We start from the raw sequence: 18,687 nt of genomic DNA, 5'->3' as shown, positions 1-18,687 counted from the left end.
GAGTTTGCCAGGCGGAGAGCGGGGGAGGCGGTGCAGGCAGCAGGAAGCAGAGATGCAAGCGGCTTGTGAAAGGGCATGGCAGGAGATGAAGGGAGGGCTCCGTGCTGCCAGAGCTGATAGAGTGGGTGAGTGGGCTGCAGCAGAGATGAGGCTTCTGGAAGGGCAGTTTGGAGACAGATGCTGAGGGTTGTGAGCACAGGAAAAAGGAGCCAGATTTATTATTTTTTTTAAGGAGGGTTGCTACACCATTGATAAATATTTAAAGTGATGGCCAAAAGGAAATGTGGTGCTGCAGAAAAAGCAATGGAGAAGGCATCAGAAAATGTGCATTCTAGTGCAGGGTCTGGGGCATTGAGAATGCCATTCTGAGCAAGTCACCTGCCTGATTCTGGGCGACCTTGGACTTTCTATCTACTGGAAACTTGCAATGAAAACTATATTATACACTAATGATCTTTAATCAGTTTTGGAAGGCAGAAAGAAAAATCATCCAGAGGGATTAGAAAATGGTCATGGACCTTTTCAGTAACATCATAGCGTTATTTTCCAGTGGTTTCCTGGCCTTGATGTTTAACCCATCAATGTCCTTGACCAAAGGACTGTGCTTTGCTTGGTCTCATCATAACACTGCAAAACTACCCAGCTTTCCCTCTGATCACTTGGCTGTGAGCGATTCCGGAGTTACTGTGAGGAGCATCAGGGACTGAAACTTAGGCAGGAGTGACAAGTGAGTTCACATCAATCACAGCTGATAGCATTAGAAGAACATTTCCCAGCTTCCCTGATAGCTCACTTGGTAAAGAATCCACCTGCAATGCAGGAGACCCCGGTTCGATTCCGGGGTCAGGAAGATCCCCTGGAGAAGGGATAGGCTACCCACTCCAGTATTTTGGGGTTTTCCTGGTGGCTCAGCTGGTAAAGAATCCACCTGCAATGTGGGAGACCTGGGTTCAATCCCTGGGTTGGGAAGATCCCCTGGAGAAGGGAAAGACTACCCACTCTAGTATTCTGGCCTGGAGAATTCCATGGACTGTATACTCCGTGGGGTCACAAAGAGTCAGACATGCTGAGAGACTTTCACTTCACTGTGATGAAAGAAGCTAAGCCCAGTCACCCAGGATCCTACATTCATTTTACATTTTTTTGCTTGGAGGGAGATACTGGGGGTTTGTATGGTCTCACTTTGTCACTGTTATCAAGGAAAGGGCAGATTATAATTTATCTGTGGAACAATTTCACCCCTTTCCCCCAGTAAGGCTGTGAGAAACCTTGCTCTTTCTGGCTGAGAGAGAACTAGCAAGGCTTATCAGAACTGAGGATGGAAAACTCAACCCATGCAAAGAATCTATGGTTGGTCCTCTCAGATGTCTGAGTTACACATCATTCTATCGAGAAAAAGCAGCAGAAGATAGCACGGTCTCTCTCACTGGGCCAGGAGCCTCCCCAGTGGTTCTATCTCAGAATCACCTGTTCCTTCAGTATCCTTTACTCATGCCAGTCTCCCGTATCTGAGAATAAATACCTGAGGTTCCCACAGTTGGTTCAACATGAATGAATGGAGGACTGAGCTGAACCCTGAGATCTCAAAAACTGGACAGAGGACCACTGCCATTAGAGTCATCATAAACTTCAGGGCCTCCTCTGTGACCCAATGAGTCAGAATTCCCAGGCCAAGAAATCTGCTTGGTTAGAAAACAACTCATGTCACCCTGATAAGTGGTAGAGTTTAAGAATAATTAGACCACCTTTTGGTTTTATCACCTGTGTCTTGAGTAAATACTTAACAAGCATCTTGATATAAAAAGCTATTTGAGGAAACCATGTATCATAAGAATTGCTCAGTACCTTGAATTCATTCTCTTTATCTTTTGTGCCTTTGTGAAACGGTCTGTCGTAGCGGAATTTCCAGATGTGATTCACTTTATAAAAACTTTTGATGTTGTCTGGAACACCTTCTCTCTGAAGGACCTCCTGGCTTTCTGGGATGGGAGTCACGGCGTATATCTGCAAATCTAGAATTCAAGAGTCAAGGAGGGAACCTGATTTGGCAGACTCCCTGGGGCATGTGGCTTGACCTGAGCTATGGCAGAAAGAAAGGGATGGTGAACAAGCGAGTGTTTCTACTGGGGTAAAGTCAAAACTGCCAAGAAGGTACCAAGAACTCAGTTCATAGCAAATCACTTCTCAAACTACAAGCCTTAAAATAGCTTCACATAGGTCATTTTGACAAAGTACCAGTTTGAAATTTCTATTTCCTATGAATTCATTTATCATAGATTTTTTTGGGGAGTGGGGGTAGGTTTGAATGGCTTGGATCCTAGGTACTAAGGATTGTATTAATTTTAACCCTTGTTTATGAGGCTTTTATCTTTTATCTTTAGTGCATGTATGGTCCTTTTAAAATGTGTTTGTAAAATAATGTATAAATACCTATACAATCAAAGACAGCAACTGGTACTGATAGTAACTCATATGTTCCTTGTCTCTAGCCTTCGCACATTTGAGGTATCCACTCTCCCAAACCTTGTATTGCATAAGCAGAGTGTTTAGTTATAGTTGGTATTTTTGAAAACTACATTAAAGAGGTATTATATTTACTTATAAATTTACCATCTTTTCTTCTCATTCAAAGAAAGATAGCAAAATCTTTTCCCTTAAGTAATTGCTTGCTTCTGGTACATTTAAGTTTCTACTTTGGAATAGTATCCGTAATTTTCAGGCGGGGATTTCTGATCTTCTTTAAGATTGTCAATTTCAGGAAGAAAGAACAATTCATAAAGGAGTCCTGGAGTGAAGTTTCTTTGTCTCTAATGCCTGTGTAATTTCAGTTGAGTTGTTTATATTTGCACAATGGGAGTGTCGATTACACGACAATTGTTAAATGCTATCCGGAATGCCATGGTTAAGAGTCCCTGAAAGATATAGGGCTACCTCTTCCTCTTCCCTTTCATCCAGAATAAAAATATCAAGGGAAAAGTGGGTAAGTGATATATGCCAGTAAACATAATGCTATCATTTCCTTGAACTGAAGTAGTTTCTACAGGGTGTGTGTGTGCGTGTGCGCACATGGGCATACTCAGTTGCATCTGACTCTTTGAGACCCCATGGACTGTAACCCAATAGGCTCCTCGGTCCATGGAATTCCCTGGGCAAGAATACTTGAGTGGGTTGTCATTTCTTTCTCCAGGGGATCTTCCCGATTCAGGGATTGAACCCACATCTCATGCAGTGGCAGGTGGATTCTTTACCATTGAGCCACCTGGGAAGCCCATTTCTACAGGGGATGCCAGAGGAAAATTATTCTAGGGGAAATCCTTAAAAAGGAGCTTTTAAAGCAGGGTTGAGATATAGAAAAGCTGCAACTAAAAGGAAAAAAATAATTCTCTTAACAGAATCCTTAAGGGGTTTCTTTTCAACTGACATTATGAGAATATCTAGCATAATTCTGTTTGGAAGGAGCGAAGCTAAAATTAAGATGATGAGAAAGAAGGAGAATGAGAACAGGGCTACTGACAAGGGGCCAGTGCCTGAAGCACCTGCACAGAAACACTCTGCAGCCAAAGGCCAGCAGGACCTAGTCAGAATCTGGTCTTTCTAGGTGTGGATACACTGAGCTTCTGCCTGGAAGATGGTCTCGTCGGGTTGGTTGGCATGCTGCATGGCGATGGCGTGGGGGAACTCGTTCAGCATTCTCTGCTGGAAGGCCTCCAGTCTTTCGTAGTCATGCCCTCGACACACAAACTCTTTATTCTGGAGGTAAAATCAGAAAAAGAAACATTAGGACTGTGTAATTGAGTGCAATCACTACAGAGAGAAGCCAAAATATGCAACACTGGCAGTAACTAAGCATAGGCCCAACATCAATAGAATATAACCAAAAAAACCCACACTGGAACAGTCTAGAGAATTTGTACGAATATTAAGAATACAGGGCAAAGGTCAGAAGCATCATTCTCTATTGCTTCTAGTAAGTTACACAGCATGCCTCACTCTTCCAGGTTCACCTGCATGAGGTGCAAAGGAGTGTCTGATTCTCAGAGCACCAAAGTACAAAACAAAGCAACCGTGTTCCCTCCAAATGTTAGTGAACACATGTTACAGAGTATTTTAAAAACTGTATAACGAAGTTAAGTGGGCAAATTCTCAATTTGGAAGAAAGCAAAGTAAGCACAATCCCTAAAAATACATTTTATGCATCCTTTCTATAAAGGTCACAGAGATCGGTCTTAACCCTTTCACACCTAGATCCTTCCATGGAGAGGAAGGCCAAGCCGCCTGCATGCCAGCTCTCAGCAGGGCTGCTGCTGCAAGCATCCCTGCCACCCCTGACTCTGCTCAGCGTCCTGTAGCCAGGACCTCTGTTAACTGACTAAAGCCAACATTGGGGACTTTTAAGGCCTTGCTAAATGTTGGACAAATTTTTGTCTGTTTCTGGTTTGTTTTTACAATACATGTAAATATTCTGTTAGTTAGGACTCTCTCATTCAGGTAAAAACGGTGAAGGTTATCCTTGATGGAGGCCACAGAGCTGGCAGAATGGGGACCTTCTCAACAAGTACCTTCACGATCTGGTTATCGATATGGAACAACTGTTCCTGACAGTTTAAAGTGAAAGTATTAGTCACTCAGTCATGTCCTACTCTATGTGACCCCATGGACTGTAGCCCGCCAGCCTCCTGTATTCTCACCTGGAATTCTTTAGGTGAGACTACAGAAATGGGTAGCCATTCCCTTCCCAGGGGGTATTCCTGGCCCAGGGATCGAACCCAAATCCAGTGCAGGTGGATTCTTGACTGTCATGAGCCACCAGGGAAGTTTAATGATAGTCTAATGATAATGAAATTATAATTGTTAAGCACAGCCAGCACATACCTTATTTAACCCAAAGACACTTGAGAGGGTGTCCCCCACCACCATTTTGTAGCTGGGAACTGAGGATCAAGGTCATTACATACATTGTCCACATGTATGAGATTTAAGCTCAGGTCTGAGTCCAAGGCCTTAGCTCCCACTGTTCTGAACATGGCCTGGTACGTAGAAAAACTCCTAAGAGCTACAGAGACCAAGAAAGATTGCGGGATAAGATGCCCTGAGGATCTTTAAGGAGTAAAGTGCTTCGTGGTCTGGGGAGTTAAGGCCCAATGATCTCAGCAGTTCTCAGCTCTGGGAGGTTTCTGTGATTGCACCAAATGCAGTGAGGAAGCACTCTGGGCCAGAGTGAGGAAGTTAGAAACCACTCTGGGAAAGGGGCTCAGGGTTGCAGCTGAGAAAAAGCAGCTGCAGGCAGAGGAACCAAGCAGCAGAACTGAGCTCTGAGAACCTGCCACAATGCCTCACAAGTCACTCAATAAACCAATAAACCCCTGAGAAACACAAGCTAAGACAGACTCCTTAGGAATCAGGATTGCCCTCCCCACAAACAATCCTATATTTAAAATTTCTTGATTGAAGTCATACCTTCTGATGCTTTGTTATTTATTTTGCTCAAAATATATTCAACAAGGACCTACTGTATAGCAAAGGGAACTCTACTCACTATTCTGTAATAACCTATATGGGAAGAAAATCTAAAAAAGAATAGATACATGTATCAGTTCAGTTCAGTTGCTCAGTCATGTCCGACTCTTTGCGACCCCATGGACTGCAGCACGCCAGGCCTCCCTGTCCATCACCAACTCCCGGAGTTTACTCAAACTCATGTCCATTGAGTCAGTGATGCCATCCAACATCTCATCCTCTGTCGTCTCCTTCTCCTCCCGCCTTCAATCTTACCCATTTCAGGGTCTTTTCAAAACAGTCAGCTCTTTACATCAGGTGGCCAAAGTATTAGAGTTTTAGCTTCAACATCAGTCCTTCCAATGAACACCCAGGACTGATCTCCTTTAGGATGGACTGGTTGGATCTCCTTGCAGTCCAAGAGACTCTCAAGAGTCTTCTCCAACACCACAGTTCAAAAGCATCAATTCTTTGGTGCTTAGCTTTCTTTATAGTCCAACTCGGAGAAAGACTGGCCAAAGAGGCCTTGTGATTGCCAGCCTCATCCATACATGACTACTGGAAAACCATAGCTTTGACTAGACAGATTGTTGGCAAAGTAAAGTCTCTGCTTTTTAATATGCTGTCTAGGTTAGCCATAGCTTTTCTTCCAAGGAGCAAGCATCTTTTAATTTCATGGCTGCAATCACCATCTGCAGTGATTTTGGAGCTCCCCAAAATAAAGTCTGTCACTGTTTCCATTGTTTCCCCATCTATTTGCCATGAAGTGATGGGACCAGATGCCATGATCTTTGTTTTCTGAATGCTGAGTTTTAAGTCAACTTTTTGATTCCCTTGTTTTACTTTCATCAAGAGGTTCTTTAGTTCTTTACTTTCTGCCATAAGGGTGGTGTCATCTGCATATCTGAGGTTATTGATATTTCTCCCAGCAATCTTGATTCCTAGTTGTGCTTCCTCCAGCCCAGCGTTTCTCATGATGTACTCTGCATAGAAGTTAAATAAGCAGGGTGACAATATACAGCCTTGATGTACGCCTTTTCCTATTTGGAACCAGTCTGTTTTTCCATGTCTAGTTCTAACTGTTGCTTCCTGACCTGCATGCAGATTTCTCAAGAGGCAGGTCAGGTTGTCTGGTATTCCTATCTCTTTCAGAATTTTCCACAGTTTGTTGTGATCCACACAGTCAAAGGCTTTGGCATAGTCAATAAAGCAGAAGTAGATGTTTTTCTGCCATTTATGGGGTCACACAGAGTCGGACATGACTGAAGTGACTTAGCAGCAGATGTTTTTCTGGAACTCTTGTGCTTTTTTGATGATCCAGCAGATGTTGGCAATTTGATCTCTGCTTCCTCTGCCTTTTCTAAATCCAGCTTGAACATCTGGATGTTCATGGTTCACATACTGTTGAAGCCTGGCTTGGAGAATTTTGAACATTACTTTACTAGCATGTGAAATGAGTGCAATTGTGTGGTAGTTTGAGCATTCTTTGGCATTGCCTTTCTTTGGGATTGGAATGAAAACTGACCTTTTCCAGTCCTGTGGCCACCACTGAGTTTTCCAAATTTGCTGGCATATTGAGTGCAACACTTTCACAGCATCATCTTTCAGGATTTGAAACAGCTCAACTGGAATTCCATCACCTCCACTAGTTTTGTTTGTAGTGATGCTTCTTAATGCCCACTTGACTTTGCATTCCAGGATGTCTGGCTATAGGTGAGTGATCACATCATTGTGATTATCTGGCTTGTGTAGATCTTTTTTGCATAGTTCTTCTGTGTATTCTTGCCACCTCTTCTTAATATCTTCTGTTTCAGTTAGGCCCATACCATTTCTTTCCTTTATTTAGCCCATCTTTGCATGAAATATTCCCTTGGTATCTCTAATTTTCTTGAAGAGATCTCTGCTGCTGCTGCTGCTAAGTCACTTCAGTCGTGTCTGACTCTGTGCGACCCCATAGACGGGCAGCCCACTAGGCTCTGCCGTCCCTGGGATTCTCCAGGCAAGAACACTGGAGTGGGTTGCCATTTCCTTCTCTAATGCATGAAAGTAAAAAGTAAAAGTGAAGTCACTCAGTCGTGTCCGACTCTTAGCGACCCCATGGACTACAGCCTACCAGGCTCCTCTGTCCATGGGATTTTCCAGGCAAGAGTACTGGAGTGGTGTAAAGAGATCTCTAGTCTTTCACATTCCATTGTTTTCCTCTATTTCTTTGCACTGATCACTGAGGAAGGCTTTCTTCTCTCTCCTTGCTATTCTTTGAAACTCTGCATTCAAATGGGTATATCTTTCCTTTTCTCCTTTGCCTTTCACTTCTCTTCTTTTCTCAGCTATTTGTAAGGCCTCCTCAGACAACCATCTTGCCTTTTTGCATTTCTTTTTCTTGGGGATGGTCTTGATCACTGCCTCCTGTACAATGTCACGAACCTCTGTCCATAGTTCTTCAAGCACTCTGTCTATCAGATCTAATCCCTTGAATCTATTTCTCACTTCCATTGTATAACCATAAGGGATTTGATTTAGGTCATACCTGAATGGTCTAGTGGTTTTTCCTTACTTTCTTCAATTTAAGTCTGAATTTGGCAATAAGGAGTTCATGATCTGAGCCACAGATACATGTATACATGTAACTGAGTTGCTTTGTTGTATACCTGAAACTAACACAACATTGTAAATCAACTATACTCAATATAAAATTAAAAAATTTAAATATAAATTTCCTTGATAAAATAATACATATCTTCTTGCATATTACTGAAGTCCCCAAATAAGTATCTGAAAACTGAAACAGTTCTAAAGCAATGCTCATATGTCACAACAGTTTGTAAAATTAGGGGAATGCCTCTAAGTGTAAGGTCATTCAAAGGTAGTAAGAAATAATTTTGGAATAAACACAAATTTGGGGACTAATATTTGAGTTATGGAGAAATAAAAAGGAGATAAGCTTTCTTTCCATCAATTATTTTTTAAAACCATAGTTTTGAGATATAGTTCACAAGCCATAAAATTTACCCTTTTATAGTATGCAATTCAGTTGTTTTTGGTATATTCACAGAGTTGTGCAACTATCAGCATTATATAATTTCAGATTATTTTCATTACTGCAAAAAGAAATTTGTACCCATTAGCAGTCACTCCCCAGCTCCCCCTCCCCTTGGCACCTGGCTAATCTACTTTCGGTTTCCATGGATTTACCTATTCTGGACATTTCATATAAATGGAATTACATAACATGTGGCTGTTTGTAACTGGCTTCTTTCACTTAACATAATATTATCAAGCTTCACTCATTTTGTAGCCTTATCAGTACTTCATTCCCTTCTTATTGCTGAATATTCTATTGTATAGCTATGCCATGTTTTGTGTATCCATTCATCAGTAGATGGGCATTTGGACTTTTAGGCAATTGTGCATAATGCTGCTGTGCATACTCATGTACATGTCTTTGTGTAGCTCTGGATGCTGGGAAAGATTGAGGTCAAGAGGAGAAGGGGGCAACAGACAATGAGATGGTTGTATGACATCACTGACTCAACAGACATGGGTTTGAACAAACTTCAGGAGTTGGTGAAGGACAGGGAAGCATAGCATGCTGCAGTCCATGGGGTCACAAACAGTTGGACAGGACTTAGTGACTGAACAACAATTTGTTAATAGTTAATTTTTAAAATTGTCTTTCTTTAAAAAGGAAATATATACCTATGGGATAAAAAATTCCCAAATAGTATAAGCATAGAATAAAAAGTAAATATCTTTCCCATTCTTGACCTCAATCATCCTCCTCAGACAAATCACTATTCAAAGATATTTTATGCATTTAAACACTGTCGATAAAGAACTCATTTTCCATAAGGGTAAAAAAAGCTACCTCAATAACACAAACATATCAATTTATTTGAGCTTTATGCTTGGGGCTGGTGAACTGGGACGACCCAGAGGGATGGTATGGGGAGGGAGGAGGGAGGAGGTTAATTTTAAAATTATAAAAAAAAATAAAAAATAAAAAAAAATAAAAAATAAAATAAAAATTCTCTGGAAATTGATCACACAGTGAAAGGAAATTTTTAAAGTTGATATTTGTTTTTAAATCAAAGAACAGACTAGATAGAACCTGATCTCTTAAAAAGTCTAGTCCTGTGATTCCAAAGGGTGCAGTGCCATTTAGAAACCAATAGAGGGTGACGCTTCTCTTTCATTTAGAAGGAAATGCCATTTATTTCTAGAAAAGCTGTTTTCAAAAGATGATATATTTATTGGTCTATTCCAATTGATAGATTAACAAAATTCATTTTATTAGCTGATACATCTCCTAATTTGCCAAATTTCCTTTAAAAATATGGCTCCTAAACTACTTCTGACTTTTAAAAATCTTTACACTTTTAATTACCACTAATCACACATACGTGATAGAGTTCTAGGGTACTTTATAATACACTTGTTAGCTGAATTCAGAATTTGATCAGGGCTACAATACAACTTTTATGGGCTGCTTTCTCTATTAAAAATATTAAAAATCATACTGTATGACTCATTTGGTATAAAGACAAATAATATCAATAATAACCTAATGTACAATATACACAATTAAATAACAATCTAGTGTAGAGTATACACTATGGGATTCCCTGATGGCTCAACAGATAAAGAATCTGTCTGCAATGCAGGAGATGCAGGTTCAATCCCTGGGTTGAGAAGATCTCCTGGAGGAGGATATGGCAACCTACTCCAGTATTCTTGTCTGAAAAATTCCATGGACAGAGGAGACTGGCAGGCTACAGTCCATGGGGTCGCAAACAATCGGGCATGACAGTGTGCACTCACACCCATAATATACACTATAATATGTATTTTAACATTTTAAAATATGTTAACATATGTTAAAATATGTTTAACATATGTTAAAATATGTATTTTAACCTGAAAGTTCACTGTTTTCTTCTGATTTTTAAAAGCAAACAGTTTTATGAACCATCTAAGAATATTATGGTCCCTAAGCACTGTATCTACTGTGCATAATGGATCAGGTAGCCCACTCCATAAAACAGAATCATTGCATTATTTTGAGCCAAGAGAGGAAGGGGTGGTCTGCAGCATGAGAATCATGTCTGGGCCCTATTGTGGGGTCTCCAGCTCTCTGCGCTGCTCACAGCTCCAGAATGTCCCTCCTTCCCCTCAGAACTTGGACCCAGACCCTGCACTCTGCAGGAGGTGGCTGATGACAGCCCAGGACCAGTGTGTCCACTTTCAAGACACAGTCTTTCAAATTCAGCAAGTGTTCTGAATTTGCCACTAGTTTTGATTTGGAATCAAGCTTTCCTCTGTCTGCAGGCAGGTCCATCTGCAGAGCCGACAATGTATGTGGATCCTCCTTAACCCAGCAAAGAGATTTTATACCTAGGTCTGTAGTACCCAAATTCATGGTTATTTCAATCAGTTAGATGACTGATTTGTTATTTGAGCATTTGTTTTATGCGATACTAAGTGAATCTTTGACATACATACATACACACACACATACACACACATATATCTTCATTCTGAAAGGCAGATACATTAACGATTATTAAAGAAGCAATGAAGTCAAATGTTTCTCCTCTCTGTCCTCCTTCAAGTACCCCCTTCCTGTATCTATTCATAGGTAGCAACAGCTGCTACTGCTGCTAAATCACTTCAGTCCTATCTGACTCTCTGTGACCCCATAGATGGCAGCCCACCAGGCTCCCCCGTCCCTGGGATTCTCCAGGCAAGAACACTGGAGTGGGTTGCCATTTCCTTCTCCAATGCATGAAAGTGAAAAGTCAAAGTGAAGTCGCTCAGTCGTGTCCAACCCTCAGCAATCCCATGGACTGCAGCCTTCTAGGCTCCTCTGTCCATGGGATTTTCCAGGCAAGAGTACTGGAGTGGGGTGCCATTGCCTTCTCCGACCAACAGCTAAAGGAAGATATTTAAGATTGAAAGTTTGTAATGAATTCACTCAATGTTACAAATTATTCCTGTCACTCCTCTTTAGTTGCTGGAAAAGGTGCATTCTTGTCCTTAGCAATGCTTTTGAAAGTGAAAGTGAAGTCGCTCAGTGTGTCCAACTCTTTGCGACCCCATGGACTGTAGCCTCCCAGGCCCCTCTGTCCATGGGATTTTCCAGGCAATAGTCCTGGAACGGACTGCCATTTCCTTCTCCAGGGGTCTTCCCAACCCAGGGATCGAACCCAGGTCTCCCGCATTGTAGGCAGACGCTTTACCGTCTGAGCCAGCATACTGGCGGAGCTTTTAGGCGAGTATAAATGAGATGTTACAAACTGAAATGTTATGTAAGTTATTTCAGCACATAAGAGACTTGGCCAAATGAGAACAATGGTAAGAATGGAGTCAAATATTTTATTATCTGGTAGGTACCTTTCTCGAAAATTTCCCTTTGTAGAAATAGTTTCTACTAGCAATAAGTTGAATGTCTTTGCTGGGTGGCATTTGTCTTTTCAAAGTCAGGTAGGACAAACAATGGTCCTCTGGAGCCTGGAGGCAGAGTTTCCACAAGATGTGAAACTGTCGTGTTTTCTGCGGTCTGCAACTCCCAGGCCCTATAGCGCCCGCCATTTTTCTCTGAGACTCACTCTATGGAAATTGCAGGCTGAACAGAAGTAATGCTACCAATTATACAAGGGAAACAACTGTAATTGTCAAAGATTGCTCCTCAAATATAATAAGCTTTGAAATGTAGGAAGAAAAAATTCAACTGATTGTTTGAAAACTTGGGAAATTATTCAAAACAAGGCATTCTATATGAGTATGATGTTTGCAAACTAAAGTTAAAAGAGAATCTCATGATGTTATTACCTGCCTTAAAAGGAAAATATGTCATTCGTATCTTAGTTTGCTTGATTGGGGTATCTATATTGGAAGCATGAAAGCAAATCAAGTAGTATATTACTTACTCTTAAGAAAAATGGAAACTTTTTCCCATAAAATCCAACTCGGAAGAACTCTGGTTCAAGACGTTGCTGGTCCATAATTTTGTCATACAAAGAGGCCTCCATCATCTAGCAAAGAACAGGGGGCATTTTAATCATGTTATCTCATCTTTTAGCTCCACCACTTTATAGAAGAGGATATTTCTTCTATAAAAAAAGAGAACGTCGCTTTAGTTCCTTTTGCAGAAAAGACATTTGACTCCTTTTCTATGCTTTAAGGCAGAGATCAGCAAACTTACTCTGTAAATGGCCAGACAATAAATATTTCAGACCTTACAAGTCACCTAATCCCTGTCATAACTACTCAATTCTTTGAGGTCCATAGGCTTCAGTTTCCTGACCTCTGCTTTAAAGGATCGAGTATATTACTACATGTTCTCACCAGAGGAAATGATTTCTATGCACATAGTCTATCAAAATATTTTCTTCACAATAAAAATTAACATGAACTCTTAGAGGCAAAATCTTTCTGGAGAATTCTTGTACTCACCTGAGCATTCAGTTCTCCTAGGTCATGGTAATTCAGGACATCTGGAAGATGTAACCTTGTACAGGTTGAACGGGGATAAACCAACAAACCAAACGGGGCCCATAGTGCAAGTGTTGTGGGGGCTGAAGGCTGTTAAGTGTGTCTTTGATGAGGTTGGAAGCATGAAGTACATAAAGATTATGGTTTCCCATTCATGGTATTATCATCCCCAGGGTTTCCAGAGAAAGACTAATATTGCAATTGAAAATATCTCCCCTTTCTCCACCCCCAGTAACAGCACCCAAAAGAGCACTTGGCATGAAGTGCAAAGCTTTGAGTTTATAAAAATCTTAGTGACTATGGCACCCAAGGGCCCTCACAGGTAAACACTGTAACCTCGCTTCTGTTCCAGGGACAGGATGCAAAGAGTAGCACAGGGACATTTTTATATGAAACTGCAGTGCCTGCCAAAGCCAGCGTGATGGGTTGAAGTTAAAACAAGGCTTTTCCTCCTTGGTTTTCCTGTTAGGAGAAATATCGATGAACTCCTGACATGAAATAGTACACCCAAAGTACAGGGCTGGCTCCTGCTAGAGGAAGAAGTTATTTGTGGTATAAGGGATACTGGGTTGTTAAAGGTTTATGAGTATTATCTCTTATATTACTACCTTGGAATGAAAAGGCAATATCATAATTTTTAAAAATATATATGTATGTGCATGTGTATATATAATCTGATGATCCTGTTTTAGAAGCCCTGAAGAGCTTAAATGTAACAAGATGATACAAAATGTTTGACCTAACAAGAATAAGGACATGGAGTACCAGAGGGACTTGCTTGAACCTTCAAGAAGAAAAGGTATTGAATTGGCGAAAGTTCATTTGGGTTTTTGTATGATGCTTCACAAAAACCCAAGCGAACTTTTTGGCTACCTCAATATAAAAGATTTGGTTTAGGGACACAGAATATTAAACTCCTTGAGCTCTTGGGTACTAAGACCTTGGTTTCAGTTTTAGCAAATAAAAACATTTCTGAAGCTAAAAATATTTGATACCTTCAGAAGTTAGCCCCTAAATCTTTCAAAATGCGTCAGCTAGCCATTTCTCCTATTTTACTGCACAGATTATGGGACTAAGAATGGAATATTACTGAGATTTGTGTGTGAGTGACAAGCTCTTCCAACAAAAAGTATTAATCCTGGGTTAAATGCTATATTTCAGATGTAGTGTTTAGAACAGATCAACAGCTTACGTTTTGCATATTAATCAAAAGCATCACACAGGTCAACATGCTATTTCTCTGGATAAATAGAGGAGTATGCTTCAGAGGAAAGGTATCTTTCAAAAGCTTTCTACAAGACATATCAAGACGATCACAAAGTTGACTTCCTAGCACCATGTGGGGAAGTTAATCTAAAAAAGGATTCCATAACCTGATTAGGATGCATGCAGGTACCTTACCCTCATCTTGCTCAGGTTTCTGTAATCATAGTAACTCTCGTACTGCTCTGCAATCTTCCGGCACAAGATGATGCCATTCTCCCAACACTGTGGACAAATGAATAACATAAATGTTAAGAATCTCATGGCATTTACTAATTTCCACCCAGAGGTCAAGAGGGGACCATTCTCAGATAATCAAGCCTTACTTCTTAACCTTTAAAACCTACCCTTAATAGTACCACTGCAATTTTAAGCATGAAAATAGCATGTAATTAACAAGTTCATTATTTAAAATATTTAGAGAGTTGAAAGTGATAACCTACAAATCATTAACATATGGTGCAAAAACAACATTTCCTGGTATCATCTCAAAACTATTATCCTGAAGATGTGGTATACACACACACACATATACATTAGAATATTAGTCAACCATCAAAAAGAATGAAATAATGCCATTTGTAGCAACATGGGTGAACCTAAAGACTATCACGCTAAGTGAAGTAAGTCAAGGAAAGACAAACACCATATGATATCACTTTATATGTAATCTAAAATACAACCCATATCAACACATCTATGAGACAAAAACATACTCACAGACATGGAAAACATGTGGTTGCCAAGCAGGGGTGGGGAAGGAATGGATGGATGGATTGGGAGTTTGGGATTAACAGATGCAAACTAGTACATATAGGATGAATAAACCACAAGGTCCTATTGTGTGACACAGGGAACTATATCTGATATCCTGTGACAAACTGAAATGGACAAGAACATGAAAAAGAACATATATATGTATAGATGAGTCACTTCGCTGCACAGAAGAAATTAACACAACATTGTAAATCACTACACTTCAATAAAATGAAAAAAAAATAAAGTAATAATTTATAGTTAAAAAATAGACAAAACGATCATGCTGAAATAACTGCAATTCCACAATGGCCAAGGAGATGGATGAGCAGCCCCTCGGGGCTGGGATATGCGGAACTGCCACTGACCCCTAAGGTCCAATTATCCACAGCTGGCTCAGTGGATTCCTTGTTGGCCCAAGCATACTTGTAAACTCCAAGGGTCTAAGCCAGCTGGTTACTCTCAGCAGAAATGTAAAACTTCTTTGATCTAGCTCAGGTGTCTGCAAATTTTCCCACCAAACAGTAAATGCTTTAGGTGTTGTGGGCCATACAACCTTTGTCACCACTGCCATTAAACTATGAAAACATCCGCAGACACGCATGAGCTTGGCTGTGTTACAATAAAACTTTATTGACAACTGAAATATGAATTTCATATAATTTTCACAGGCCAAATACCATTCTTCTTTTTAGTTCTTTTCAGCATTTAAAAATGTAAAAGTGAGTCTTAGTTTGTGGGCTGAACTGAAACAGGCAGTGAACTGTTTGACCCATGGGCCATAGTCTCCGAGTCCTCATAAAGCACAGACTCCTGGGAATGGGCCAAGAGAGGTTCTGTAACAGCTTATCTTACAGGTGGAAAGTTTACTGCAGGAGGACACAGAGGCATTTCTTTGCTATTAACGTAATGAACGGTATGTCAGTGTAGTTAGATAAATAATAGAAGAGGATAGGAAAGAAGCAATTCCTTTGCATCAAATTTTTAGGAGTACCCAATTATGTTTTATAAAAGAATGACAGCCACTGGGTGTATTTTCATTTCCTGTTTAACCTTGGAACTTTGAAAGATATATTTAAATCTAAGACATGTATCACCAAAGCATCCAAGTGTTCAAATCAACTGGGGTCAGATTCACGTTTTTTTTCAAGAGCATTGCAAACCCCTGAAGAGGGAGCAGGTGGCAGGGAGGTGACATGCTGAATTGCTTTATTAGCTCAGGGAGGTTTTCAACACCCCATGGCAACTCTGAGTATATGACGGGATGTCATAAAATTCTGTAAATAAATTTAGTTTCATTTATTTCACCTTAGAAAAAGTGGACTGGGACAGATTACTATGTGCCAATTTGGGGAGGTAGGGGAGGTGTGATAGAGGTTTTTCAGTTAATAAAATGCCTGGATGTTGAAACCTCTAGATGAGGGTCTCTCAAGATGGGGTTCAAGTTCATACACACTGGAATTTTCTGGAGTCCTTATTAAAATTGCAGAACCCCCTGGTGCAAGCCAGACCTACTTAATCAGAATTTGCAGGAGTGGGGCCTGGGAATCTTAATTTCAGTCAACTCTCAGGAGTTAATGCACACTGAAAATCTGAGGGCCCCTGCTTGAAGAGGTGGCCATCAATGAACTAGAAATAAAGGAGATGTGACAGTCACCTTGGGAAAGGACACAGGTGACTGGGGCCACTTACCTTGCCTCTGTCAAAGTTCTGGATGATGGCGAGGTGCAGGTGCTCCTTGCGCTGCCATTCCGTTTGCATGGGGTAGGTCAGGAACTCCCGGAGGGGCCGGTCAGACCATTCTAGCAGCTCATCATATAACAACAGCGTATAGGCAGCCTCTGAAAGATAAGCGGGAAGGTAATGATCGAGACAGGACCCCAATGCAGCTGGTTCAGGACAAGCTGGATTAAGTACTTTTTTTCTGAATTTCACGATACTGAAGAACACATGTCCAGGACACATGCAACGGAAGGTGAATGAATGAGAAGCGCCCCGGGAGATGGAATTACTGGAGACTTCTGTTTGATCTTTTGTTTCTCTTTCTCTTTCTCTCCTTCCCATCTATTTCTCCCACTACTTTTCATAGGTACTGGCATAATAAAAATGTTTAAGGATAGCTCTGTAGCTGGTTCAAAATGTAGGGGAGACATGCTTTTGTTTGCTACATAGGTTCACTGGTAAATCCTTTGGCAGGGGACTATGGGTAGTTTCCATAGGGCATGCTTTGTTGTTGTTCAGTCACTCAGTCTTCTTCAACCCTTTGTGACCACATGGACTGCAGCACGCCAGGCTTCCCTGTCCTTCACCGTCTCCTGGAGTTTGCTCACACTCATGTTCATTGAGTCGGTGATGCCATCCAACCATCTCATTCTGTGTCACCCCCTTCTCCTGCCATCAATTTTTCCCAGCATCAGATTATTTTCCAGTGAGTCAGCTCTTCACATCAGGTGGCCAAAGTTCTGAAGCTTCAGCATCAGTCCTTCCAATGAATATTCAGGATTGATTTCCTTTAGGATTGACTGGTTTGATCTCCTTGCTGTCCAAGGGACTCTCAACAGTCTTCTCCAACTCCACACTTTAAATACATCAGCTCTTCAATGCTCAGCCTTCTTCATGGTCCAACTCTTACTTCCATACATGACTACTGGAAAAACCATAGCTTTGACTATATGGATCTTTGTTGGCAAAAAAGGGCATGCTTAAGAGACAAAAAATGATAGCTCATTTCTCTTGGCTAATAAAAGGCTGAAAAATGTGAAAGTGATACAGCAAGTCCCCTATATAGAAATGAGTTCTGTTCTGCGAGTGTGTTCTTAAGTGTAATTTGTTCATAAGTCCACAAAGTTAGCCTAGGTACCCAACAAACACAATCAGCTTTATAGTGCTGTACTGTTATAGGTTTATAATACTTTTCACACAAATAACACATTAAAAAAACACAAAAAATAAAGAAAACCCTTTAAAGTGCAGTACCTTGAAAGTACAGTAGTATGGTACAACAGCTGGCACACAGGGGGCTGGCATTGAGTGAACAGGCAAGAAGAGTTACTCATTGAAGAAGGTATAGGAGGTGGGAGATGGCAGAGCTGAAGGATCATCAGCAATAGGAGACAGAGGGCAAGTTGCCATTTCACTCACGCTGACATTGATGGAACACACGTTCAGATCTTTGAAAGTTCAGAACTTGAAAGTTCGTATGTAGGGGACTTATTGTTTATGTGTGGGGGGGTATCAGGGTACAGACAGAATATGGAAGGGGAAAAGCTAGAGAAGAGTTCAGAGAAGAAAAACTTTTAAAATCTATTAATAGCCAACAGAGAAAGGACCAGAAAGGGTAAAAGTATTGGGTAAGAGGAGTGTGCATGTGTGTGTGTGTGTGTGTGTGTGTGAGAGAACAAACTGTGTGGGCTGTGTACTCTGTCACCCCCTCTGGCTGGCCCCACAAATCTTCAGTAATGGTTACTAAAGTTATGACATGTTTGGTGTAGGGGTGATTTCCTGGAGAAACATGTAAAGGGATGACATTCTATACATGTGTATAGAAATGGTGACCCACAGGCTTAAGCATGGTTGACAGGTAATGTATTTAGTAGGATACTTGCCATTCTGCAGGTCTCTTCTTTTCCTGAACCATAAATACGGCCAAATACATCAAGAATGGGAACCAGAATTCACTGT

The 18,687-nt window shown here is 40.9% G+C and overlaps 1 protein-coding gene across 4 annotated transcripts in view; it reads right to left on the bottom strand.

Moving 5' to 3' along the window:
• The window catches only part of DOCK4 (dedicator of cytokinesis 4), a 479,778-nt gene that overhangs the window by 33,528 nt on the left and 427,563 nt on the right, over positions 1-18,687 (bottom strand). For all 4 annotated transcript variants that reach the window (XM_059885863.1, XM_059885865.1, XM_059885864.1 and 1 more), the window contains 5 exons: positions 16,699-16,847; positions 14,389-14,475; positions 12,423-12,527; positions 3,609-3,750; positions 1,846-2,012 (listed from right to left, as the gene is read on the bottom strand). In XM_059885863.1, coding sequence (XP_059741846.1) covers positions 1,846-2,012; positions 3,609-3,750; positions 12,423-12,527; positions 14,389-14,475; positions 16,699-16,847 — 650 coding nt within the window. The remainder of the gene's footprint in view (positions 1-1,845; positions 2,013-3,608; positions 3,751-12,422; positions 12,528-14,388; positions 14,476-16,698; positions 16,848-18,687) is intronic.

The sequence above is a fragment of the Bos taurus genome, chromosome 4 (assembly GCF_002263795.3).
Source record: "Bos taurus isolate L1 Dominette 01449 registration number 42190680 breed Hereford chromosome 4, ARS-UCD2.0, whole genome shotgun sequence".
NCBI lineage: Eukaryota > Metazoa > Chordata > Mammalia > Artiodactyla > Bovidae > Bos > Bos taurus.
The sequence above is the reverse complement of the archived record's forward strand: the minus strand, read 5'-3'. Positions and strand labels throughout refer to the sequence as shown.